Raw genomic sequence first — 25,599 nt, forward strand, 5'->3', positions numbered from 1 at the left:
TTGACTGCTGCGCAACAGGCAAGAATCCAACTGGTGAAGCTTTCCACACTGCTGCATCTCCAAAAAGGGAAAAGCTCAATTGTTGTATTTCTTTTTGCACAACATTGCAGAAAGCACAATGGGGGGGGGACCTGTCCACTTTAAGAAACGTGGTTCTTGAGCAGGGAGGGGTCTATGAATCCTAAACTGGAGGGTGGCTCTTCAGAATGGTTGGCCTCCCACTCCCATTGACCCAGCCAGCACGGTCAATGATGATGAGAGGTGTAGTTCAGTAACAACTGGGGAGCTACAGGTTCCCCATCTCTGCTTTAAGCAAAAGGCTACTCCTTCCTTAAGAGTGTCTGCTTCCTATGCTTTTAAACTAGCAGCCTTATTTTATGTATGCATACTTGGAAGTAAATCTCTCTTGTGCTCAGTAGGTTCACTCCAATGTAGGTGTTAATAGGATTCCAAGCTGACAGTATTCAGTACAGGGCCAGCAAAACACATTTGCTTTCTGTTTCAGATTAGAAATCGCAACCAATGTGCTCACAATACTGTGCTACTCTAAAGTGTGTTACAGGGAAGCAGGAAATGTGTTTAATTATTATGGCAAACTGATTTACTTTGAAAAGGATGAAAACTCTAGATAATTTGGACAAATGCCTTGGGGAATATGCCTGAGCTGATTTCCTTGAGTGAGCCACAAATACCGCTTCTGCATTTACTCAACTCTGCTCGTCCAAACTGCTTTCCAAAATTCTGAGTTGCAATCCTTCAATCTGATCTTTGGAAAGTGAACCAAAGATTGCCATTAAAAAAGCACTTTTCAGACACCCCCACAAAAAGCGATAAACACAAGGAAACGGCATTGTATACCCGCTTTCGGAGTTTCATCTTTAAAGTGACATTGTCAAGTAGTTTCAGCCCATTAAGTACAAAGGATCATGTACAGAACTCAGCTTACGTTCTTATAAAATTGAAAAGGCATGCCAAAAAGTGAGGTTACTGCTGCCAGCTTCTAATGCAGAAATGGTCAATATGCTGAGAAGTCAAGAGTCAGTGCAATTGCAGGTTCTTCCACCCTGTTCCTCCTGCCTCCTACCCAAGGTTACTGGGGTGGGGTGCAACTAAAATTCTGCTTGATACAACAGGCAGAGTGGGGTGTTTGCGCGAATGAAGGGATGGGGGCGGAACAAGGTGAAAGAAGGCACAGCTGCCTTTAAAAGCACCCATGAGTTACAACTCAGAGAAACTGTGCGTAAATATAAGTATTTGGTAGTATTCTGCTTCGCAACCGGCAGAGGGAGCTCAGAGGATGTGTGACTAGGCTATATCGACTCCTCTGGCGATGCGGTCAGGTGCCAATAAGTGGCAACAGAGCCACATACAAAGTCAAGAATTAAGCTTGAGAGGTAATTCACTGATTTCAGCAGCCTTTCTGCAGGGACCTGGAGAGTCACAACTGCAATTCTGCAGTGTTATAAATACAAGTAGGGAAACTATGCATTCTTGTTGCTGTTGCTTCCATTCATTATCAGCATAGTAATACGTTAGGAAACTCAATTCTGATCTCAGTTGTAGTTTATGCATGAACTAGGGAAGCTCTGCACATCCTGAGTGCTGTGGGAAATACTGGTGTTTTTCTACACATTACATGGCACTGCAAAAATCAGGGAACTGCAGATTTTGAAGGATGGCTGTGTTTTGGCTCCCGTATCAATTTGGAAAGCAAAAACCAGGGAGGTTTGCCTTTAACTGAGAACTCAACTGAATTGCTCCCCCATACCTAGCTGGAGTCCAACAATATGTGATGCACAACAGTTTGCTTTACTGTGATGTACGAACCAAATCACTCTGTGTGTGAGTTTCTTTTTTTCCAAGGAACAAAACATAACACTCGGGTTTCTCCTGATGTGCAGAACTTGCCCTGAATCCTTCCCCTTTGCATGTAATGTCATGCAGAACCTCAGCCTTGAGAGTTGTTGAGAGAAGTTAAATATTAGCAGCAGGTTTAACTACTTGACAGTGCCTCTTTAAGGTCCACTGCTACCCTGTAAACCATACATTTTTAACAGGTCGCTTGGAGTGGAGAAAAAAAGAGAAAACAGCTAAAAACCTTGTCAAACAGTACCGTGACACTTATTCCCAAGCCGTTATCATTTTTGGCCAGTTCGACCTCAAAGATATCTCCAGGTTTAAGAGGCGGTGAAGAAAACTTTTTAGAATTCATTGAGTTGGCCAAATTCATGAAGTAAGGCTCCTTTACAAAAAAACAGACAAAAAACAGAGAGGAAAAGACAAAAAAAGAGAGTATACCCTGTTAGAGACTGTATTACATATTCAGCAGGGATAGCCAAAGGTTTGAAACGGGGGTAAAATGAGATTATACGTACATAAATATTCACGCATGCACAAACACAACACAGGTAAAAACAGGGAAGCACTCTCGAAATCTAAGCAGATATATCCAAATGCAACTACCATTTGATGGAGTGTTTCAGGCAACGTTCATGATGTTATGGATCAAAGCATCTGCAGTGACAGATCTCTCAGAATGAAGGAATCCATATGCCAATAACTGCATGGGTCAGATACACTGCCAAAATCGCTCGGCGTGATGCAGCCATGTGTAGGCAGCTGATCTATAAAAGCATTATGTGCCTGAGCAAGCGGTCAGCTGACCTACAGGACCCTCACATGACCTGGTCACAGAAGGCACCAGGTGGGCAGGTTTTGGCTAAGGAGCGGGGAGGGGGGGGTAGGATAAAGGATGTTAAAACGGGATAAAAGAAGTATTTTGTGAAAACTGCCTTAGGCTGGGGGGTGGGGGTGGGGGATATTCCAGGGTCAGACTAAGAGGGAAATACCAGCATGTAACTAAGCTCCTATTTCTGAGGACCTCTGCTACATAGCTGCCTAGGAAGAAGGTATAAAGCAAGATTATCTCTGGGGTGCGCCATACACTGGGAATGGAGAACTTCTCTATGTCACCCAAAGAAAGACTTTGCCCAGACCACACCCACTCCACATGGACTTTCTTTCCACCCCTGGGTGTTCTTGGGTGAATGGAATGTAGCTCGATCACGAAAAACGGTCCTTGCCTGTAAACAAATCCTGTGACTATAAAAGGTAAAGGGACCCCTGAGCATTAGGTCCAGTCGTGAACAACTCTGGGGTTGTGGTGTTCATCTCACTTTACTGGCCGAGGGAGCCGGCGTACAGCTTCCAGGTCATGTGGCCAGCATGACTAAGCCACTTCTGGCAAACCAGAGCAGCGCACAGAAACGCCGTTTACCTTCCCGCTGGAGCGGTACCTATTTATCTACTTGCAGTGGTATGCTTTCAAACTGCTAGGTTGGCAGGAGCAGGGATCGAACAACGGGAGCTCACCCCGTCACGGGGATTCGAACCGCCAACCTTCTGATCGGCAAGCCCTAGGCTCTCTTTAGTCTGTGACTACAGAGGCAACAAAAATTACCCTGATAGGACTGCAGAATCCTGACAAGACAGAAGTACTGTTTGTGGGAGACAGGAGGCGGGTGGGTGTGGAGGACTCCCTGGTCCTGAATGGGGTAACTGTGCCCCTGAAAGACCAGGTGCGCAGCCTGGGAGTCATTTTAGACTCACAGCTGTCCATGGAGGCACAGGTCAACTCTGTGTCCAGGGCAGCTGTTTATCAGCTCCATCTGGTACGCAGGCTGAGACCCTACCTGCCCGTGGGCTGTCTTGCCAGAGTGGCGCATGCTCTAGTTATCTCTTGCTTGGACTACTGCAATGCGCTCTATGTGGGGCTACCTTTGAAGGTGACCCGGAAACTACAACTAATCCAGAATGCGGCAGCTAGACTGGTGACTGGGAGCGGCCGCCGAGACCACATAACACTGGTCCTGAAAGACCTACATTGGCTCCCAGTACGTTTCCGAGCACAATTCAAAGTGTTGGTGCTGACCTTTAAAGCCCTAAATGGCCTCGGTCTGGTATACCTGAAGGAGCGTCTCCACCCCCATCGCTCTGCCCGGACACTGAGGTCCAGCGCTGAGGGCCTTCTGGCGGTTCCCTCGCTACGAGAAGCCAAGTTACAGGGAACCAGGCAGAGGGCCTTCTCGGTAGTGGCACCCACCCTGTGGAATGCCCTCCCACTAGAGGTCAAAGAGAACAACAATTACCAGACCTTTAGAAGGCATCTCAAGGCAGCCCTGTTTAGGGAAGCTTTTAATGTTTGATGGATTTCTGTATTTTAGAATTTCTGTTTTGTTGGAAGCCGCCCAGAGTGGCTGGGGGGAACCCGGCCAGATGGGCGGGGTATAAATAATAAATTATTATTATTATTATTATTATTATTATTATTATTATTAAGTGAGGGGGGGAGAAGTACAATGAGAGGAAATAATGTTGAGTAAGTGACTCGTGTCTCTGCCGACTGAATTCGTCATGATTATCCCATAAGGCAGCCGTCACCACCTGGAACAGCATCTCACTCTTTATAAAGCGTTTAGTGTGCTGCTGTCCTGTTTACCAGCAACCTTCCTGTTAAAATGATTCATACCCACAACAGAAAGAGACCTCTATAAGCTCAGGCATCTCAAGTGTCCATTTCCCAGGCAGGTGGGGATTTGCCGGGGTGGGGAACCTCACGATCAATAGTGCAAGCATGCTGAAATGGGCTTTCTGGAACCAAAACTAAGCTCTTGCCTTTTCTTTTGCTGATCACATAGGCTAATATACGCTTGCAAGGAATTCCTCCTTGGGAAAATAAGCCCCCAAAGTGTTAGTAAAAAGTGCCAGAGCGGTTAAGCAATGGAAGCGCTGGTAGGAGATCCTCGCCTAGTCCAACTTACTCCCTTGTTTTATTTTCGAAACAAACCAGTAATTATAGTAAGACCTCATCCACACAATAAATTTAAAGCACTCTTATACCACTTTCACAACTGTGGCTTGCCCCAAGGAATCCTGGGAACTGTTAAGAGAGCTGAGAGCTAAACCCTCACAGAGATACCATTTTGCAGAGTGGTTGAGCAATCAATCTTCTTTCCCAAGGAACTCTGGGTATTGGCAGCTCCGTGAGGGAACTAGAGGTCTCTTAACAACTCTCAGCCCCTTAAGAAACCAGTTCCCAGAATTCTTGGGGGGGGGGGAACCATGACTGTTTAAAGCAGCACCATAGCGCTTTAAAGGTATGGTGTGGATGGTACGGAGGTAAAGCAAAGTGGTATAGAAATGGACTATGCCTTTTTGGCGGCCGCTGTTGCTGGTTCCTGGCTGCTGGAGTAAGTGGCTTCATCCATGTCAGAATCTCCTCGGTCAGAATACTCCACAGCCTCCGCCATCCCAGCCTTTTTGGCCTTTGCTGTGTTTGCCTCCGAAGATGCTCCGCTTCTTTCGCTGAATTTGGAAGGGGCAAGCTGGGAATCGATGCAATTCTGGTATTCCGGCTGGGGCTTGTCGCCGATATGGTTGCCGAAACCACCATTTGTTTGGCTCTGGGACAGGCTGGCGCTCTCAGTCCTGGAGTCTTGGGAGCTGAGGCTTCCGTCCCGTTTACCTGAGCCAAGGCCAGATAAGCTCCCAGAGGTAGGCCTCTGCTGGCCCAGTGGCCGGTTGTGTTCCTCTGAAGACGACTCTGCCTCATTGTCTGGTGTCAGTGGCGGCCTTTTAAAATACCCCTTTGTGCCGCTGAGGAGATTTGATGGTGCTGAGGAGAAAGGGAAATTCCCAACAGTAAACATTATTTAAATAACCTAATATACTGGTCAGTTGAGACATACATATCTCAGCTTAATAATCCAAAATATGCTCAGGTCTTGTGCCTGGGTGCTCCATCCTACAGCCAAATCCTTCCCTCTTTCCGTCTCAGCCCTACATGGGCCACAAAAAATCAGAAGCGTGCCAACCCTACTGAGCTTCAGACAACTGGTAAAAACTGTCTTATTTCATGAGGCCTTTGCAACCGGAATGCTTCTCAGTTGTTTCGTGTTTTATTTCCTTTGGGGATTTAAATTTTTAATTTTGGAAGTTTAATTTAGTTTTAAATTTTTCTATATTGTATGTTTTTATTGCTGCAAGCCACTTTTAAGACCTACATGGTGAAAGGTGGAAAATAAAATTTCAAGCAAACCAGCGAATAAATAATAAATAAAATGCATTATGGTGTAATTTCCTATTGCATCTGAACTAAGAATCTGATTACCAAGATCCTAAATCATGCTTGGAAGCTGGATTTACCACCCCTAATTGGCACCCAGATCAGGAAACTTTAGGCCAAACTGACCCTTTCCTTAATGGCCTTTTAAGCAGGTTATAAAAACATTTTTGCTTCAACAGGCCTTTAGTCTGGATTCCCCTCATGCAAAGCCTTTTGGTGACTCCTCTCTCTCTGCTTTTACTGCTTATAAGTTGTTGTACTTTTGCTTTTGGAATTTTACTGTCTGCTTTTAATGACTGCAAGCATCCTTGTGGGGCTATCTGGGCCGAAAGGCAGGGTACAAATATTTAGACAGACAAACAAACAAACCCTGATTTAATGAGCCATGTCAGCTTATCAATTCCATCCACCCCCAATGATTTGCAACTTTGCTCCAAAGCTGTCCCTTTCCTTCCACCCACAAGCTAATTTTATCGGATGATAAATTATGCTAGCTGGGTGTTAATTGGCAAGTTTTAGTGTTGCAGAACCCCTGGATATGTGGCCGGAGGTATAGCCAATTCCTGCTAAAACCTGCTGCATAACAGTGCCTTAAGGGGAACATGGAAATTACTTTCTAATTGCAACAACAACTGCAACTGGGTTGAGCTATTGTGTATAGATGTACGAAAGGAGAAAAACTTAGCAGAATTTGCAGATTACACCAACTATTTATCTAAGACAGGGGTGAGGAATCTCTGGCCAGTGGGTCAAATTTGGCCCAGCATGGGTGTCTTCCCTGAACCATGCCTACCTACCTCATATGTGATGTCAGGTGTGAGGCAGGTACACACGTGGCTGGATCAATCACACAGCTGATCTCTGCAGAAAGTAGCCTTGCTAGAGCTCTGCTCTGTGCTTTGGTAAGAATAGGTATGGCAGGTCCCTTTGTGCTGTGGTTTCCAAGCACCCAACAACCAGCTGACTGTTAGGCACAAGGGACTCTGACAGGAGGGCAGGATAATGCCATTTGATTGACAGGTGAGTTTTCCCAGCCACCTGTCAAAGTTGGTCCGCAGGGGGTGGGGCAGACAAACAATAATGATAACACTTAGGGGAATACCTTTTGTATGCCCCTCCTTAGGCTGCGAGATGACAAGGGTCACTTCTTCTGGAGCATGCTCAATAATTTCCAGCGCTGTGTGATGGTGGACCCCTTCCAAGCTCACACTGTTCACTGATATCAAGCGGTCCCCTATGGTGAGAGATTGATTCGGAGATAAAAACAATACATTTTCAAGCTTTTACAGAGGGGCCTCTACCCCTGATCGACACAGCTCCCTTCTGAAGTTGCTATTATTTAGCCCCATTGGTTCTGGGGAGGGAGGGAGATAGGAGATAATACTCACACCCTACAATGTTTTCCCACGCAAATTAGACCCCACTCTGAGGGGTGTTTCAACAAAGGGAGAGAAAGATAATGGATCTCTCTCACATCACCATCTAGTTTGGTCCTGATAAGAAGCACTGAAACTTTATTTTTCCAAGATGAGCTGTTAAGCTATAAACTAACAAACCAAACAACAGGCAGCCATCAATTGCAGATGGTTAGCAATATAGCTCGCCTACATAAAAAGGGTAATTGCCTGACAGGGCCGTTCAATGCATTTCATTTTCCAAAATTAGTGGCAAGTGTGTCTTCCAATTACTTCTAATGTCATTGCCAACGGCAACATTTAGCATTTCAACATTAAATATGTATGTAGTACCTTTTGTCTATTATATTTGTTTTTTTAAGTCAGTGTTTTTAATATTCTGGCAGTATTTCTACTGCTTTCTTTCAACATACAGTAGCAAGCCTAAGATTTACCTGGTTTTAGCGATCCCTGCAAATCTGCTGGTCCTCCAGGAGTTATTGAGTGAATGAAAATCCCAAGGTCAAGCTTTCCAGTTTTCTCCCCACCAGTGATCTGAAACCCTGTTTAAAGCAGTTATTTTGTAAATTTTATAAAACATTCATGCAATGTTTCATGAGATTTTCAGAGATCCACTGACCGTGGTTTACTAAGAATTCCCTTGGGCAAAGGGGTGTCCTCCAATATCTTAGATAAGGCTAATGGTCAGTTTACCCCCAATGAGGAATCTAGAGGTAGAGTGAAGTAGGACATAAGACCATGCTGATGACTTTATAGCAACAAGTGTTAAGTCTGTTCCAATGTCTGATTGCTTTCTAAACCTGGGAACATTTCATTCAAAAAACAAAAGGCACTTTTAAGACTGAACTCCACCACAACCTGTTCCACCTAATCAAGCTATATGCTTAATTTCTGACCATTTCTGTCTTTACACATGACTTTCAAAGTGACATCAACTCACCTAAGCCATACTTTTCATCTTTTTTCAAGTTTACCAAGCTGATCTCCCTTTCTGGCAACAACAGTGGGTTCTGCTTTGTTTGTAGAACGTCTGTAGGGAAAGGGAGGGGAGGGGAGTCACTGAGATACAGCAGGGTGTATTTATTTCTTGGAACATGACATAACACGAAGGACTTGAACCCTTTCAAGTCAAGCTTCATTTGAATTCGCTGTGTAATTAAATATAACTCTTCTCGCAACTCAAGAGGGGCATTAATGATAGGGCTCGACACTGCTTCAACGTTTTGGGGAAAGGAAGGCCTTCTCCTTCCTACATGAAACGCATCCTTTAGCATATGCAATCTGATGAACATTTAACAATTTTATCTCCACAAAGCAATCAGGCCCCGTTTTGAATATCTGTACATTAATGCATGCAGATTCCATCTAACTTGTGCCTTTGCAGGGTCTTCCAGAGTCAGATATTCCTCATGCAAGAAAGGTTATGGTTCTGGAAGTGACACCACGCTACAGGGGCTTCATGCAGTGGAAGAACTATCCAGGCCCATGGAGGGCAAGGGCAGCTGGGTCCACTTGCTCCTGGGCCCTGGAGGGCTAAGCAGGCCAGCCCCCCCCCTAGACTTTCGCTGTCATGCCACGAGTTTATAACTTTATTCTAACAAGAATCCTGCCCCGAGCCTCAGAGCAGCTCTGCATGGGCCTGCTTCCACCCACAACAAAGGTAGTAGAACTATATTAAACAGGGGCACAAGATGAGTGACTGGACCTGTGTGTGAAGTCCCCTGATCTCTCTCTCTTTTAAGGGGTTCATAGCTCAGTGGGAGAGCCACACGCTCTGCATGCAAAATGTCCCATGTTAAATCCTCGACATCTCCAAGTAGGGCTGGAGATTTTGGAGTGCCACTGCCAGTCAGTGTTGGCAACACTGAGCTAGACAGCCCAGTCGCCGCCCAATTTGTTATCAAGACAGCTTCTTACATTCCTAACCATTGCAGTGCAACTGTTCTTGTTGCAATGTTTATCTAGGAACAGGCTATCTGCTTTTTATAAAGAGGAGCTGTGGTCCTTAAGTTCTTCAGTGGGGTGGGGTGGGGGGAATCAGCATCACTAAAAATGACAGTATAGAATCATAGAATTGTAGAGTTGGAAGGGACCCTGAGGGTCATCTAGTCCAACCCCTTGCAACACAGGAATCTTTCACCCAACGTGGGGCTCGAACCCACGACCCTGAGATTAAGAGTCTCATGCTCTACCGACTGAGCTATCCCAGGATTAGGTCTGTACACGGTTCAAGTTAATTACTAATGACCCTTTGGAAATCCAGTAATTAGGTCTAAATTTCATCGTAAAAAAAGTTCTGAATCAAACAATGCTGACCTACAACATAGGCTTGGCCAGTGTCTTCAGTGGATGAAGAATCAGATTCATTTTTCCTTCTTTCTAGGCTGGAATTTAAACCTGCATGAGAGTGTGAACTAAAGGTGGTTGGGGAATGGCGAAAGAGAAGCAGCAAAAGAGAAGTGGAGAGGAAAACAGAACATAGAAGGGAACAAAGGAAAAAGTAAATAATAATAATGATGATGATATAAACATGACAAACAAAACACAAGCTGGTGTAAAGATAACACCATTTCTGCGTGTTAAGAATGCACCAGTGGAAATCAGTGAACATGGAGATGTTTATTCTGTGTGTATAGAATCAGAGCTCCAGGGGAATAAGTATGAAACAGCTGGTTGTGAAGAGATTTTAGGAAGATGGAATGAAAACGAATCCTGCAATTTTGCAAAATTGCAGTACGTCCTAACACACGGTTGGCCCCTGACATCTGAGGCATGGGTCACTGAACTGTAAAAAGCTTAGGAAAATATAACAAGGTGGAAGTGCTGCAAAAATGCTCAGGAATTCGCTTTCGATCCAAAACAAGTCTAAAAATGGATCTCTGCTTGCTTTTGGCCTAAAGACACCAACCGTTTAATATAGGCCAAGGATCCCAACTATTGACTGCAGGGCATTAGGAAATGCTGTAAATACCAAGAGAGGACTTGGAGAACTTCTGTGGCAATGGTTAACCGCCCTCCCTAAAAACGGTGTACACAGATTTTGCCAAGAGTACAGCAAGAGTAAAAAAAAATACCACTTTAAATGCTGCAACCTCCACGCGAATGCCACTGAGAAATGCTTAACCTGTGGCAGTGGCAGGCGCAAAAATGAAAAGCCTCTTATCCCATGCTTTGCCCTCCATGCACACACTGATTTCACTCAGCACAGGTGGCTTGGAGGCACTGCCTGTGTTTCAGGCTATGCAAGGGAGACTTTAAACCAGGGATGGGGAACCTGTATAGCCCTTCAGATACTGATGGACCACAACTTCCTCCAAGGTGGCAGAGTCTGATGGGAGCTGGAGTCCCCCAGCATGTGGTGGGCCACGATATCAATTTCTCCTTTAAACATTACACAGAGCACCTTCAAAGGGATGTACCTATGGGAATGGCCATGTTAAAACCAGTCCGCAAGAGAGATCCTTACTTGTTGAGCTTTGCTCCTCCAGCCGCTGATTCGGCGTCAGATTTTGGCACCTGCTGGAAGATCTTCCCCATCATTTCCTCCATTCTCCGCGAAGAGGCGTCCACGGGGGCGATAACGTTTTTCCGAAGTGGGCTGACAGACACCTGGCTCTGGGTCAGGTCGTGAAAGGATTTGCTCATGATTCTGGGCCTCTCCTCCCAGGGCAGCTTCTCGTTTTTGTCCCTGGAACAGCTCTGGGCAGACTGGAAGAGGGAGAGTTCAGAGTAGGAGAGCTTCTTGAGAATATCTGCTTGCACCGACAACGGCCGGACCGCGAGCCTGTTCAGTGTGCTGCTGGCCAGGCTGCCGGTGCTGATGGCACGGCCCATGTTGAACCCTTTGACAGAATCCGTGTGGAGGTTGAGGCTCCTAAACGATGCTCTCTCTGCAAGGAGATGGGAAACTAGTTTATGCACTTAAAGGAAACACACCTCAAAATGCCTTCTGTGTAGACTGAGAAATCTGGAAGAAATAAATATGTCAGCCGTGCCTCTTAAAGCTCTACGGGGCTCCAATGTTTACCAATTCAATACACTCAGCAGCCACAATCCAGCAGTAACTCTAAATGGGTGGTGATGTTTAGGGTGTGTACAGACCATACATTTAAAGAGCGTGACTTCCCCCAAATGAATCCTTGCAACTGCAATGTGTTAACGGTGCTGGAAATTATAGCTCTGTGAGGGGTAAGCTACAGTTTCCTGGGATTTTTTTTTTTTGGGGGGGGGGATGCCATGCACTTTAAATGCATAGGGCACACACAGCCCTATATGCACACACACACACACACTGAGTTAATGTTTTAAAAATAACACTTACCAGTGGGCACTGTATTACAGTGGTACCTCTACTTACGAATAACTCTACTTATGAATGTTTCTACTTACGAATGGAGCTCCGTCCGCCATCTTGGATGCGGTTGAGATAGGATTTTTACTACTTATGAATTTTTAGATAGGGTTGCTTCGACTTACGAATTTTTTCTCCCAATGCATTCCTATGGGATTAGACTTACAATTTTTTTCGACTTACGAATGTGCGTTCGGAACGCATTAAATTCGTAAGTAGAGGTACCACTGTATTATTATTATTATTATTATTATTATTATTATTATTATTATTATTATTATTTATACCCCACCCATCTGGCTGGGTTTCCCCAGCCACTCTGGGCGGCTTCCAACCAAATATTAAAAACAATACAGCATCAAACATGAAAAACTTCTTGAAACTGGGCCGCCTTCAGTTGTCTTAATAATAATAATAATAATAATAATAATAATAATAATAATAATAATATCTAGGACAAAAAGCAGTCCACAATCCAGGGGGAGAGGGGTTGCCATCAAAGCCCGTCTGCAAATTGGATGCATGATACAATAGCTTGGCTGCTCACCAGTACAAACAACAGTGATGCGAATAATTACATTGTCCGTACTTAAAGACCTACACTGGCTGCTAATTTGTGTCTGGCACAATTCAAAGCACTAGTCTGAATCTTCAAAGCTCTAAGTGGTTTGGGACAAAGATATCTGAAAGCGCATCTGCTCTCACATCAGCCTGTCTGACATTTAAGATGTTCTTCAGAGGACCTGCTCTGACTGGCTCTCTCTTTTGAGGTAGTAGTGAAGGAAACAAGGAACAGAGCATTTTGGGTTGTGGCACCTCACCTTTGGAATACCCTTTCCATGTTTTTTCACCCCTGCCTTTTTGGGTTAGAGGCTGCCATTTTAGATCGCCCCAAATGCCTCACTCTCAAAGGTTTATTTTTTTAAAGAGGGAGGGTTAGCGATGGCTGCTACAAAAAAAAGATGGTTCCATGCATTTGTGGCTGCTACCATTCTCGGAATGGGGTACATTGGGAGATATAAAATGGCAGAGTTTCAAGAACTCCAGCAGATTCCAGAACACTGCCATACCTAAATTTGCAAAGTCTCCTGAAATGCAAAAGAGGGGAAGCAGTTTTGCCTCCAAAGCCCTCTCCCCAAATCTGAGCTGAGCTTTCAGCACCCGGTTCTAAAGTAACCAAACTTCACAATGCCAACCTGTTTTGGGACAGACAGGACTTCTGGCTGAGGCCAAAACTCCTGCACATACTTTTCTTGGGACTTCAACCTCTGACTGAGCATACAGAGGGGTGTGCTGTGAGGCTCTTCAAATGCACACACCTTTTATTGCGCCGCCTCTCTCTTTTATCCAGCATGAAATGTCTTCAGCTCTTTGAAGCCTTTCGATGTAACACTTAATCTCCATCTAATCTCTGCCAGTCCTCTTCTGCACTCTTTCAAGAATTTGAATCTCTTGTATTTTTAAGCTCAGTGCCCAGTGCTGTACACAAGACTCGCCTTACAAAGGTTTTACATGAAAGAAACCATTATCTCTCCATTTGTAACTAATCCTCCTCCTCCTTAACCGTAAGACCTTGTTAGCTGGGTTTCTGGCAGACACCATGGGCTGAACATTCTCCACCGAACTATTGTCTCTTTGTCAGCTTCTCACAACAAATATGTAGTATATACACAGGTGGCAAGAACTATTATTATTATTAGCAGGCAACATTCATGTTAATTTATTTGCCCATACAGTGGTGCCTCGACTTATGAATTTAATCCGTTCCGAAGGCACCTTCGTAAATCGAAAAATTTGTAAGTCGAAAACCGCCATTGGAAACGCGATTTCCCATAGGAATGCATTGGAAACAGAAAAATTCATAAGTTGAAGCAACCCTATCTAAAAATTCGTAAGTCGAAAAATCCCTATCTAAAACCACCGCAGTTCTTTTCCGGATGTCAAGACATTCATAAGTGCGCTGCCATTAGCCCCATTCGTAAGTCGAAAAATTTGGTTGTCGAGTCGTTCGTAAGTCGAGGTACCACTGTATATGCTTTATTGCTCCCTACATTTTTTAAAGCAATTATATTTAACAGCTGTAGATGATGGCAGTTGTATTCAAACACCCCAAGTTGTTAAGGACCTTCTAAATTAATGCAAGAACCTTGAACCTGGCCTGGGGACCTAATGCAAGCTTTTGAGCTTCTGAGTTATGTGCCGTTCTTCTCAAAGAGTTGTTCCCAGAGTAGCTCTCTCTTCTGCAAGCTGAGGTCCAACACACAGACGGTATACAGATTAGCAACAGCAGCAGGAGGAGCAAGAGGACAGCACCAGCCGTTGTGCTTACCTATTTCCTGAGCATCTTGGTTACTTTGCCTGGCTCTCATCTGGAGCTGAAATTTATGCTGCGAAGAGCAAAGCTGTAGCAAGTACTGGCAGGTCTTGCTGGTGTCAGTTTGGAAGGCATGTTTTATACCATCAGATGTGTTCTGCAGAGTTATCTTCCTCTTCTGTAGCAGGAAAAACAGGTAAGAGACAGACACATATATATGATACTTTCCAGCTTTGGGGCGATGCGAATCACTATTCAAGAACCGACCGTGCAATAAGCAAACAATTGACTGGACTGCTGTAGCGACACTGTTCATTACTACAAAACGTGAGGTGCAGAAAATGCAATTATAGCTCAGCTGGATATTATGCAAGGGTTATACTGCACGTGAAAGTATTCAAAGTGCAGGACAAGCAAGATCAAGATTATGGTGTGGAGGTTTAGCGCTCCTCCAGAGGCCCCTTTTATTGTGCATTAAGGATGGTTTGGGCTCATGATTCTATCAGGGCAGTTATATGCAATTCCACTTTCAATATAGTTTCCGCCTGGAAAAGTTTCAGCGTGGACACACTGCCTTTTTTCCAGCTGGTGACTGCTGAATTCCTTTCCTATTTCATACCACTAATGTTCTGGGTTTTGTTCCACTCTCGTTGCGTTACAGGGAATGTGGGTCCCACCAGATGGCAAAAATGTGGCAACATCTCAGAACAACGAATAAAGCGGAATGATGTGTGGACGGGCCCAGTATAAATCCACAATTTTTGTGTTAATGACATGTTGCAGAAAGTACCTGTTGCGCAAAACACCAGTTTGGAGGGATTCTTAGTCCTTTCCTCCAATCCTCTTTTTCCAAATCTGCTATTTGCTGCAGAACTGAAGCTTATACTGATGCCAAAAACATTTTTTTTCTGGGGGGGGGGGGCGGAGTGTACAGGGAAAATACTACTCTCCCCTTTGTGTGACACATTCCTGCTCCTACCCACCCATCACTGAGGCTAATCTCCAAATGATTACACAAACTTAACATCACATGTAATTCGGTCCCACAGGCATTGCTTTTCAGTGTTCACCACTTGGTGCTAAGAATGAGGAACAGAAGAACTAAAAGGGAACACTAAATTGAGCACCTTTTCAACTCCACAGCTTGAAATCAATGGGAGTCGAAAGTGCCATAATATTAGTTGGATTCTGCTCTTTACACTAGAGAGAGTCAGAGTCAACCTACACATTCAGGGCGCAAAACACATCACCATGTGGCACAAGCCTCCCCAGACTCCACCACCTCAGAATACAGAGGGAGGCCTGTATGTCTGAGAGCTCCTCCTGTTAAAAGAAAAAGGGAAAAGCTTCCCTGCATATAGAATGGTAGCTTAGCAAAGAGGAAAAGGTCAGTCTAAATGCCTATCATGAAGAATTTTGGCACTGGCGGAAAGGAAGCAATTATGCATGCAACCCCCGTACCCCCCCATTTGCATTCTAAAGTGGTACAGTCTCAGAAGAACTATACTGTAAACTTCCTCCCACTCCATTATCGGTCTTCAGTGGATGAGATGCCTCCAACTGCACAGGGACAGACTGCCTAGCAAATTTCCTCAACTTCTCTAGCATGACATGGCCTGGCTTGCTGTTCATCTAGTCTGTAGTACTAAACCAGGCACCCCCAACCTTTGGCCCTCCAGATATTTTGGCCTACAACTCCCATGATCCCTAGCTAACAGGACAAGTGGCCAGGGATGATGGGAATTGTAGTCCAAAACATCTGGAGGGCCGAAGTTTGGGGATGCTTTTACTAAACTATTTGCCACAAACTATAGAACACACTGTATCCTCCTCTTGTTCTCTTCTGGCATGCTGGCATGTCAATACTGTAGATACCGTATTGGCCCGAGTATAAGCCATACTTTTTCTCCAAATTCTGACAGCGATAAGTTAAAAGTGTGGCTTATATTCGAGACCTTCCCTTTCTCCCAATGGTTCCAGGGAGTCTTGGGAGTAGTGGGCGGGCTGCGCGCCGTTGCCCCATGCTCCCAGACTGCTCTTGGGGGGGGGAGCCATGTCTCTTTGCCGACGCCCCCCCAAGAGCAACCCAGGAACGCAGGGCAACATTGCGCAGCCCGCTTGCCCCCCAAAGCCTCCCCCGAGCCGCTAGAAAGAGGGGGGAAGGCTGCCAGCAAAGCAGTATGCCCTCCCCAGGAAGCAGCCCGGGTATTGTCTTTCCTTCTTTTCCCTCCTTCAATTTTAAAGGTGCAGCTTATTTGCGGATGCGTCTTATATTCGGGCCAATACAGTAACTGGAGTTTCCTGGGTGGGTGGGCAGGCAGGCATTGAGTTGTCCAGTCTGTGATTGTACTGGTGGTGGTGGTGGGAGGAGGAAATGTTACCAACGTACACTGAATGAGATTTTTTTTGTTTCTCTCCACGGGAAGCGGAGGACGGGTGTGCGGGCTCCATTGTGGACCTCAAAAATGAGAACTCCTTTGGGGCAAACTCCCAGCAAAATCCCAGTCTGAGATTTCTTCTCCGGCAACACGCGGTGGAAATGAACGCCGTATTCTGTCAGCCTTTGGCAAATCTACGCAACGAGAAAGGAGGCACAGAAAGAGAGAAATGTTTGTGAGAAAAGTTAATTTGAGGATACTGACGAGTGTAAAAATGATATTGTGCAGTTCAAAAGGAGAAAAATGTGGCCTTGCAATCAGATTCACCCTCTGTTCTCATTACTTATTTCACATAAAAACAAATGTGAACATACAACATTGTACATTAATCATGTTCAATAACAAAACTGTACGTATGCGTGTGAGACTTTAGTTCTACGCCAATGAATACATATTAAATCTGAAACAAATCACTTTAAATAGATAGATAGATAGATAGATAGATAGATAGATAGAAAGATAGATAGATAGATACAGTATTTTAAACACATCTTATTTCTTGGTTGTTACTCTGAAAAATAATTGCTATGGTTACCTCTGGCCAGCTGCAACCTATGTGTAAGATGTCACCAAAAATCAGTAAGGATGTTCCGAAATGTATAATGTGGCTTTCCTATACTTCAGGAGTGTTTAACCTTTTCCAGCCTAAGGGCCACATTGCCTCATGGGCAATTTTCCAGGGGCCACATGCCAGTTGTGGGCAGGACCAGAGGCAAAAGTGGGCGGAGCAACAGTTATGACCCTTTCCATTGTGCAGCAGGCTGCGTTTCTGCTAAACAAAAGCCAGAGGTTTACATGCAGACTTCTTTCCACCCAGGTGCAAAAGGCACTGGCACCACTCAGGGACACACATTCCAGTCATTCAAAAGCAAATCGAGGAAGGCGAAGAGTAGGACCAGTATAGGGTGTGCTATGGGGAGCATCCTAAGGGCCAGACAGAAAGGGCTGGAGGGGCACACTGAGCTCTCAGAGCCTCAGGCTCCCCAACCTCGTTACATTCTCTCTCTTTTTCACCACTTGGGTTTCATCTGCTTGGAAACCTCTAATGAAAATGAATGTGGTGGGCTCCACGCTCGACTTCCTGTACTCACCTTGAGAAATTCAAGTTCTGCCTCTTTTTCAGAAGCACCTGCGTAGCTGCTATGCAGTTTTGGCAATTCTTCTTTCACATTAGACAGGTCCAGGTTTTCCAGCACTCTAGCTGGTAAATAGTGTTCCGTTCTGAAATAGGATAGGCCGTGCACCTACAAAAGAGAAACAGAAAGCAAAAGCGTAAGAGCAAGGTACGAATCCACAGGCACAACCCAACCCGGCTGCAGGCTGAATGATGTGCCACCCTGGTAATGCCTGAATAGCAGAGATGTGGATGATGGATGACACACCTCCCTAGGAGCTAGCAGCGATCCTATTCATAAAAACATCAACCGAGAAGCACAGTATCTAGCTGGAAAGTGGCAAATGTAACCCCCTTGACCCTCAGAAAACCCAAGACCAGGTGCAGGGAAACACTGGCCTTCCAAAGGTTGCTGAACTACAACTCCCACCAGCCCCAGCAAGCATGGGAGTTGTAGAGTTCAGCAACCCCTGGAGAGATAAAGGTTCCTCACCCTTGGCTCAAGACCTATGTGAAGAGGACATATTGCAGTTACCTTTAAACCAGGCTTCCTCAAACTCAGTCCTCCAGATGTTTTGAGACTACAATTCCCACTGGCCCTGACCACTGGCCCTGCTAGCTAGGGATCATGGGAGTTGTAGGCCAAAAACATCTGGAGGGCTGAGTTTGAGGAAGCCTGCTTTAAACTGAAAGACAGGATATGCCACTGCAAAACTGCTACTGGGCCAGAAGAATGCCCAATAACTGGACGCTCCCAAGAGCCCTAAATAGAAGAGATTGTACTTCCTCTAGCAGCAGAATGGTGCTACCCAGCTATGCCTGAGCATCAGGGGCGATGGCCTTGTTCAATCCTTGTATGGAGATACAGCATGATTGCCCACCCTCAAATGGCAAACGTGTTTCCACATGAACCCTTGCTCTGGGCTTGCCTCCCGACCATCCTATCAGCGACATCTGATTTGGGAAATGTAGTCCTAGTAGTCGGATCTGGCCTCAGGTTTGTCCTCCTGTGACATCAACAGGAAACCCTCCTCTGCCTTTAGCACTGAATTAAAGACCCCAAAAAGAATTGGATCACTTTGGCTATGAATGGAGAAGACACTGGCCCCCAATTTGCATGTAAACCCTAAAGATCATTGCTTCCAAAAATAACAGAGATTTTATCTCCTGGCTGGTGGGTCGCTTCCACAGAATGGAAGATGGCAGGACCCCCAAGGATGCGATCTATGGGGAGCTGGCTTCAGACACCAGGCCTGCTGGTGGACCAACTCTGCAGCACAAGGATGTCTGTAAATTTGACATGAAGGTTAGCAACATCAACCCCGCCTTGCAGAAGACTGCAGTGCCCGGAGACTGATAGTCAGGTTGTGTATCCACAGCAGTGACCAGAGGAGGAATGACCGCTGGGAGGAGTGCAGAGAGAAGAAATGCCATGATGTATCTGCATCAGCAAAATTGGATGCCTTCATCTGCCCCAGCTGCAACAAAACAGGTCTCTCCTTTATTGGTCTCTACAGCCACTGTAACTCTCCAACAGTTTGACTTCACCCCTGGGTGCAGTCTTTCATTCTCTCCCTAGACAGACAGGATGCCAACCATGGCAGGTCCCTTCTGCATGCTTGACAGGATGGATGCAGCCAGCAGGCTAGCCACCCTTGCAACCAAACCATGGTTCAGCACTAGGGGCTAAGGCAGCCAGCTCTAGTTTCTACAGTAGCTGCTAATCGTCGATTCTATGGCTATCACACGGTTCACTCCTGAAAGCTTGTTTGTGTTCTTCCCCCTGTGTTCAAAGCAGCCGATCAATTGAACCAGTAAAAATCTGCATTTATATAGCCTTCTAGATTCTAAAACTGAGACGCATCGATCTACACAGCAGGCACAGGAGCTGCAAAACAGAACCGAGAGGCTGCTCACAAATGAAAGATTATCCTTACTTCAGCCTGGTAATCTCCATATTCTGCCTGGAGGGCCAACGAGGCCAGCAGCAAGGCTGTCTCCTCGTCACAGTGCATCTTCTCCTCCAGGATATCTTTCCTTAACTGCAGGTAATACTGATGGCACGTCAAAGTATGCCTAGTGGAAGAAAAAGAGGGGGCACCTGAGCACAGTCCCTTCTCTAACCCACATTTTAGAGAGAAACCAAATTCATAGAGCACAGCCAGAGAAATATGCATGCAACATGGTTAAGAGATGGAATAAGCTTCCTCCAATATCACACACTGTTGGAATTTATTTGCATATCCCCTTTCAGCCCCAAAAGGGGTCTCAAATAGCCAAAGGGAAAAGTGTGGAAATAATAATAATAATAATAATGGGTGGGTTTTTTTGGGAAGAAGTCTGTGCTTGAATTTGTTTTATGTGTGGAAATCAGTGCATGCTGATCAAAGCACAGTCTTCTCAGTAAGGCTTTATTCCAATGGCATGAGTATTATTATTATTATTAATATGCTGCCTATCTGGCCGGATTCCCCCAGCCACTCTGGGCGGATCCCAACAAAAAACAGTAAAAGCACAATACAATATCACACACTAAAAAACTTCCCTGAACTGTACAGTAACAATACTGTATTTATTTATAAGCACACTTTTACACTGCCTTTTGGTTCTAAAGAGGACACCTCACCCCCACCACCGATGATTAAAAATCTCATTGCAATTCAAACAAGAGTGCATTTCTTAAAACCCAGATCTGCAACAGGCAATGCTAAAATACATTAAACATGGATGGGGGTGCTTTTGCAGTTTGAGGGCTCCGTTCTTTCTTAGGTAACCTTCTGGGGGCCACTTGCCAGGGGTAGGCAGGGCCAGAAGCAAGAGTGCCTGGAACAACAGTGTTAATATATGCACACACCCTCTATTTTCCATCCAGGCAAGCGAGAATTCAAGGCCACACCCTAGCCTGACAAAAGCACTCAAGCAAGGTAATGAAATAGGGCTGGAGAGGGGTGGCTTGGAGAGAAGAGGGTGTGGCTGAAGAGGGGGTGTGACCTTGGGAGAGTCCCGAGGGCCAGACAGAAGGGTCTCAAGGGCCACAGTCAGCCCCAGGACCTGAGGTGCCCCATCCCCGCACTAAACGTTTGTTGGAATGAAAGCATCTTAACTACCTGCTTAACAGATATGAGTTACCCTACCAGGGTTCCCATCATCAAAAATGCTCTGCAGCACCACACATGGTGCTCAACTCGCACATAATGCTTCCAATATTCCAAGCCACAACTTGCGAGGATTGGGAACAAATTTTGTGTTCATGCCATCTCTTTGTGAACTCACTTTGCCACTTCTATGTTTGGGCAAAGCACAGTAGCAAATTATGGCTGGTGCACAGCAGGCATAAGGAACCTCAAGCCTTGGAGAGGGGGTGGGTCGAGTGTGGCCCTCCAGGCCTCACTATATGGCCCTCAAAACTCTCCCCAGGCCACACCCCTAGCTTTGCACCCTAAGTATTTTTGCACAGCTAAAATGTGCCCTTGGACACTCTTGCCTGTTTCGATGGGAGGATAGAGAGGGGCGTGCAGAAACCAGCCTACTGTCAGAAATTTAAGATTTGAAAACATTCTCCACATTCAAATCAATTTTATAATTATTATTATTTGTAGCCAAGCCATTGTACAGCAAACATTATTGTTCCTAAGGGAAAGGAACGAAACAGAAGTTGTTCTGCCCATTTTTGCCTCTGGCCCTGCCAGCCACTGGGAGGCTGAAAAGAGTTTCTCCAGCCTTCGTGTTCGACCTCCGAGCCAGAATGGCAAATCAAGATCTGAAACCAATTTTCAATTCTTGGTTTGGAGGGTGGTTTGGATGTAATGGGAAACCGTGGTTTGCCTGGGCGAGGGGTGCAAGGTTTTCAGGGAGAGCAGGTGCATTTAGAAGCATATCGAATCCCTCAGGAGAATGCATGTATAGCAGTGTGGGTCACATACTCACTGTATCAAGCTAATATCATCCACAAAGAACTTAATGCGGAAGAACAAAGTGAAGTTGATTGCGTTCTTGCTCTTTTTCTTTGGTTCTTCTTTCCAGCCTTCAGGAGCTATTTTAGTCAATTTCAACTCGGGGTCGATGAAGAAAAACTCATTTTCTGTCATCCATAAAGAGGGAGGAAACCCAAAAATAATTGATAAGGCATTATTTTCACTGGCAGTTGTTCCTTTTACAAAACTTGCGTTGGGTTTACTCAATTTCCGATTGGTCATTGAGTAAAAATACATGAATGAAACCTGAATTTTACAGGCTTTCTTTGGGCTGTGTTCACTGGGAATAGGCACCCACAGCCCATTCAGAATTGAACTCTGCTCTCCCGTCTATCAGCTGTCATCACTAAGAGAGGTGCCTCCCAGAGGTACCGTTCACCCGGAGAGCTTGTAGCCAGGGCTGCTGCAATAAACAGCTGTGCAAGCCTTTGCACGGCAGAGACATGAGAGGGCATCAGAGGAGGGAGGGAAGGAAAAGAGGGACAGAGGCCAGTGTTGTCCACGGTACCCCTGACCATCATTCAAGGCACCCCAGGGTGCCACAGCACACTGGTTGAAAACCACTGTTTTAGGGGGAGGCCAAGATGGCACTGTGGTCTAAACCACAGAGCCTAGGGCTTGCCGATCAGTTCGAATCCCCTCGACGGGGTGAGCTCCTGTTGCTTGATCCCAGCTCCTGCCCACCTAGCAGTTCGAAAGCACATCAAAGTGCAAGTTGATAAATAGGTACCGCTCCGGCGGGAAGGAAAACGGCGTTTCCGTGTGCTGCTCTGGTTCGCCAGAAGCAGCTTAGTCATGCTGGCCACATGACCCGGAAGCTGTCTGCGGACCAACGCCGGCTCACTTGGCCTATAGAGCGAAATGAGTGCCGCAAACCCAGAGTCGTCCACAACTGAACCTAACGGTCAGGGGTACCTTTACCTTTACCTTTAAGATGCTCTCACTCATGTACATTATAATGTGTAGTTTGGTTCTGGAATGATATGGATATTCCATTTGTGATTATTGATCACTCACACATGCAAGTCACCACTTGTGCTGCTGCCATAAAGTGATGTGTTACACGTCCCCCCCCCCTTAGTGAAATAATGCCTTTACCTTTTAAAGTGGCTAAGCCAAACAAATGATGCTCCACTAAGCCAATATGGGCCACTACCATATCAAACACGTCTTTGCATACTGTCTTGGTATCGCAAGTCAGCTCCAGCCTCTGCCCACTTAAAAGCATGACATTTACTTTTCGGCGATTGTCTTCATTCTTCCCTTTCTTGTTCTGTGTTTCATGAAACAAATTACAAAGGACTGTGTATTGTTGGGAACCAAAATATAAGAGGACATTTTACGGGAGACTAAGCAATTTAACATGTTTTGGAGAATTGGCTTCTGGTTTAAAGGGTGTCTACAGATTAGTTAAATAAATAAACTAATATGCCAATATAGTTACGGTAAGTGTTATTTTTGTTTTTAACTTACCAAGATTGACTTTGGCAGGTCCAAGGAGGTGAATGGATCAACAGTAGTTTTCACAAACTCAGGACCAAAGAAATTCTGTACAAAGCACAGAATTTATTATTAGTAAATTGTATTTTTATTTTTTTTTAAAAAAAGAGGCATTAACAATGGAAAACTAAAGACTTGGTAGCAGAGATACCAGCAGCTATTGGGAAATATGTGGGGATTGCAAATTTAAGAACAACATTTTATGTATCTGACAAAGCTTTCTGTTTGTCTCCAAGTTGCCACAAATGCTTATGTAGAGAACCTACAGCCTGGCTGAGCTACCTCAACATCCCAGTGGTGTTTCGAACCATCTACCTTCGAAGAAGCATTTTCACATTGACCTGTCTGCCATGTAAAACTCATACAGAGGATTCCATTGAATTGTCTGCCATGGAAAGCCTGGGCATTGCAGAGGACTCCAAAGCGCGTTGTAAGGTATACCGCTCAGTTCACACACACCACTGCCAAGACTTTTCGTGTTCACCACCACTCTGCGCAAACTTAGCAGTACATACATCCTTGGAACACACCCAATGCTCCCCTTTATGGTGGAATATCAGTAGTAAGTTGTTTTAAATTGATTTTAAAGTTGCGTTTTAATGCTCTAGCCCGTCCTGGGACCTCAGGGTAAAGGGCAGGCAGGCAATCAATAAAATAAGTACTGTAAATAATAGGAGCAGGTAAGTTGTATTTCAGGTAAGCTTGTCTGTCATTACTGATCTCCTAATTGTGGAATTACTGTTTTTTTTGGGGGGGGGAATTGAGGCTTGAAAACCATATGCAGTCATGCATCTAATATACCAGGAAGTCATTTAGACTGTGCTCTCAGGATCCTTTGCTTTGTCTCATGAGTGCCTTGGAAGGGACTTGAAACAACAGCCGCAACAGGCAGCAGGTAGCCTGGAGACATTCTAGGAAAACACTGACTAAATGGCTCTCACCATTTCTCAACATGCCGGTGTCAAAAAACCAGACACGGTAGTCCCAACCCATTTGCTTAATCACCTCCATGGCTGTTGGGACACGCAGGCCTCCCAGTAAGAATCTAAGGAATGCCTGTACGAATGAGATTTTTTTTTTTTACAGACAAACTTTAAGAGAACATAAGGTCACCAACCCCCAACACATTTTTTGAAGAAGCATACGTTCTCTTAAAAGGGATGCGGGTGGCGCTGTGGTCTAAACCACAGAGCCTAGGGTTTGCCGATCAGGTGGTTGGCAGTTCGAATCCCCGCGACGGGGTGAGCTCCCGTTGCTCGGTCCCTGCTCCTGCCAACCTAGCAGTTTGGAAGCACATCAAAGTGCAAGTAGATAAATAGGTACCGCTCCGGTGGGAAGGTAAACGACGTTTCTGTGTGCTGCTCTGATTCGCCAGAAGCGGCCAGAAGCGGCTTAGTCATGCTGGCCACATGACCCGGAAGCTGTCTGCGGACAAACGCCGGCTCCCTTGGCCTATAGAGCGAGATGAGTGCGCAACCTCAGAGTCGTATGTGACTGGACCTAACGGTCAGGGGTACCTTCACCTTTTTATGTTCTCTTAAATGTGAAGCACTTATACAGACACATTTAATTCAAATAATGGAGTGTAAGCATGAGCATTGGAGACGTGATTACTGAAAACGGCCACTGAAGACTGAGCCGCAAGCAAACAATCACTTTGTAGCTCAACCTGAAGTCAAAACAAGTGGTGAAATGGAAGTCTCTGTGTGTGCATTTTTAGTGACTTTGGACAAAGCAGGAGGAGAAATTCTGGTACTCTGTAGCCAGAGATTTGCACTTATTCTTATTAATTACATTTATATGCTGCCCTTCATCAAAAGATCTCAGGGCAGTGCACAGTATTAAATGCAAGATAGAAACAGAAGTAAATAATTAAAACAAAACAGTGACTTATGCGTCTGATGTTCCCTCAACAGTACAGATGCCTAAACATTACCCGTAGTTTCCTTTGGGTCATGGCTGTTTCCAATGCAATTTCTCTCAGGGGGTCCCTTGTCATGTCAAGCACCGGCGACCTCACCACTTCTCCAGGGTAGAGACTTAGTCGAGACTGACGGAGGGCCATTTTCGCCTGCAGCTGCATCATCTCCTCCTCTTGGCGCTTTAGCATTACTTCTTGGCTCACCAGGTTGCCTTCAAGTGGCGCTTCGTACTGTCTATTGATGGGGAAGAAGAAGTGGGGGGAGGAAAGTTGATTGGCCACGAAGAAATGCACTCATCAGGCATGCTAGGAACATAAGAGCAGCTTCATCAGGCCAAAGGCTCATGTAGCCCAGCATCCTGGTCTCCCAGTGGCCAACCAGAAGCCCACGGGAAGCCTGTATGTAGGACCTGAACGCAACAGCGATCTCCCTACTTGTGATTCCTAA

At 45.4% G+C, this 25,599-nt stretch overlaps 1 protein-coding gene across 13 annotated transcripts in view; it reads right to left on the bottom strand.

Moving 5' to 3' along the window:
* The window catches only part of PTPN13 (protein tyrosine phosphatase non-receptor type 13), a 151,745-nt gene that overhangs the window by 32,294 nt on the left and 93,852 nt on the right, over positions 1-25,599 (bottom strand). For 7 of the 13 annotated variants that reach the window (XM_088660570.1, XM_088660569.1, XM_060278416.2 and 4 more), the window contains 15 exons: positions 25,167-25,386; positions 23,204-23,278; positions 22,829-23,003; positions 21,684-21,837; positions 19,694-19,832; positions 17,734-17,886; positions 16,594-16,776; positions 14,220-14,382; positions 11,006-11,429; positions 9,856-9,953; positions 8,480-8,569; positions 7,974-8,081; positions 7,227-7,358; positions 5,211-5,674; positions 2,099-2,242 (listed from right to left, as the gene is read on the bottom strand). In XM_088660570.1, the coding sequence (XP_088516696.1) occupies positions 2,099-2,242; positions 5,211-5,674; positions 7,227-7,358; positions 7,974-8,081; positions 8,480-8,569; positions 9,856-9,953; positions 11,006-11,429; positions 14,220-14,382; positions 16,594-16,776; positions 17,734-17,886; positions 19,694-19,832; positions 21,684-21,837; positions 22,829-23,003; positions 23,204-23,278; positions 25,167-25,386 (2,722 nt within the window). The remainder of the gene's footprint in view (positions 1-2,098; positions 2,243-5,210; positions 5,675-7,226; positions 7,359-7,973; positions 8,082-8,479; positions 8,570-9,855; positions 9,954-11,005; positions 11,430-14,219; positions 14,383-16,593; positions 16,777-17,733; positions 17,887-19,693; positions 19,833-21,683; positions 21,838-22,828; positions 23,004-23,203; positions 23,279-25,166; positions 25,387-25,599) is intronic. The other 6 variants (XM_060278424.2, XM_088660571.1, XM_088660568.1 and 3 more) reach the window with 2 other exon arrangements.

Source organism: Zootoca vivipara, chromosome Z1 (assembly GCF_965207765.1).
Source record: "Zootoca vivipara chromosome Z1, rZooViv2.hap1.1, whole genome shotgun sequence".
Taxonomy (NCBI): domain Eukaryota; kingdom Metazoa; phylum Chordata; class Lepidosauria; order Squamata; family Lacertidae; genus Zootoca; species Zootoca vivipara.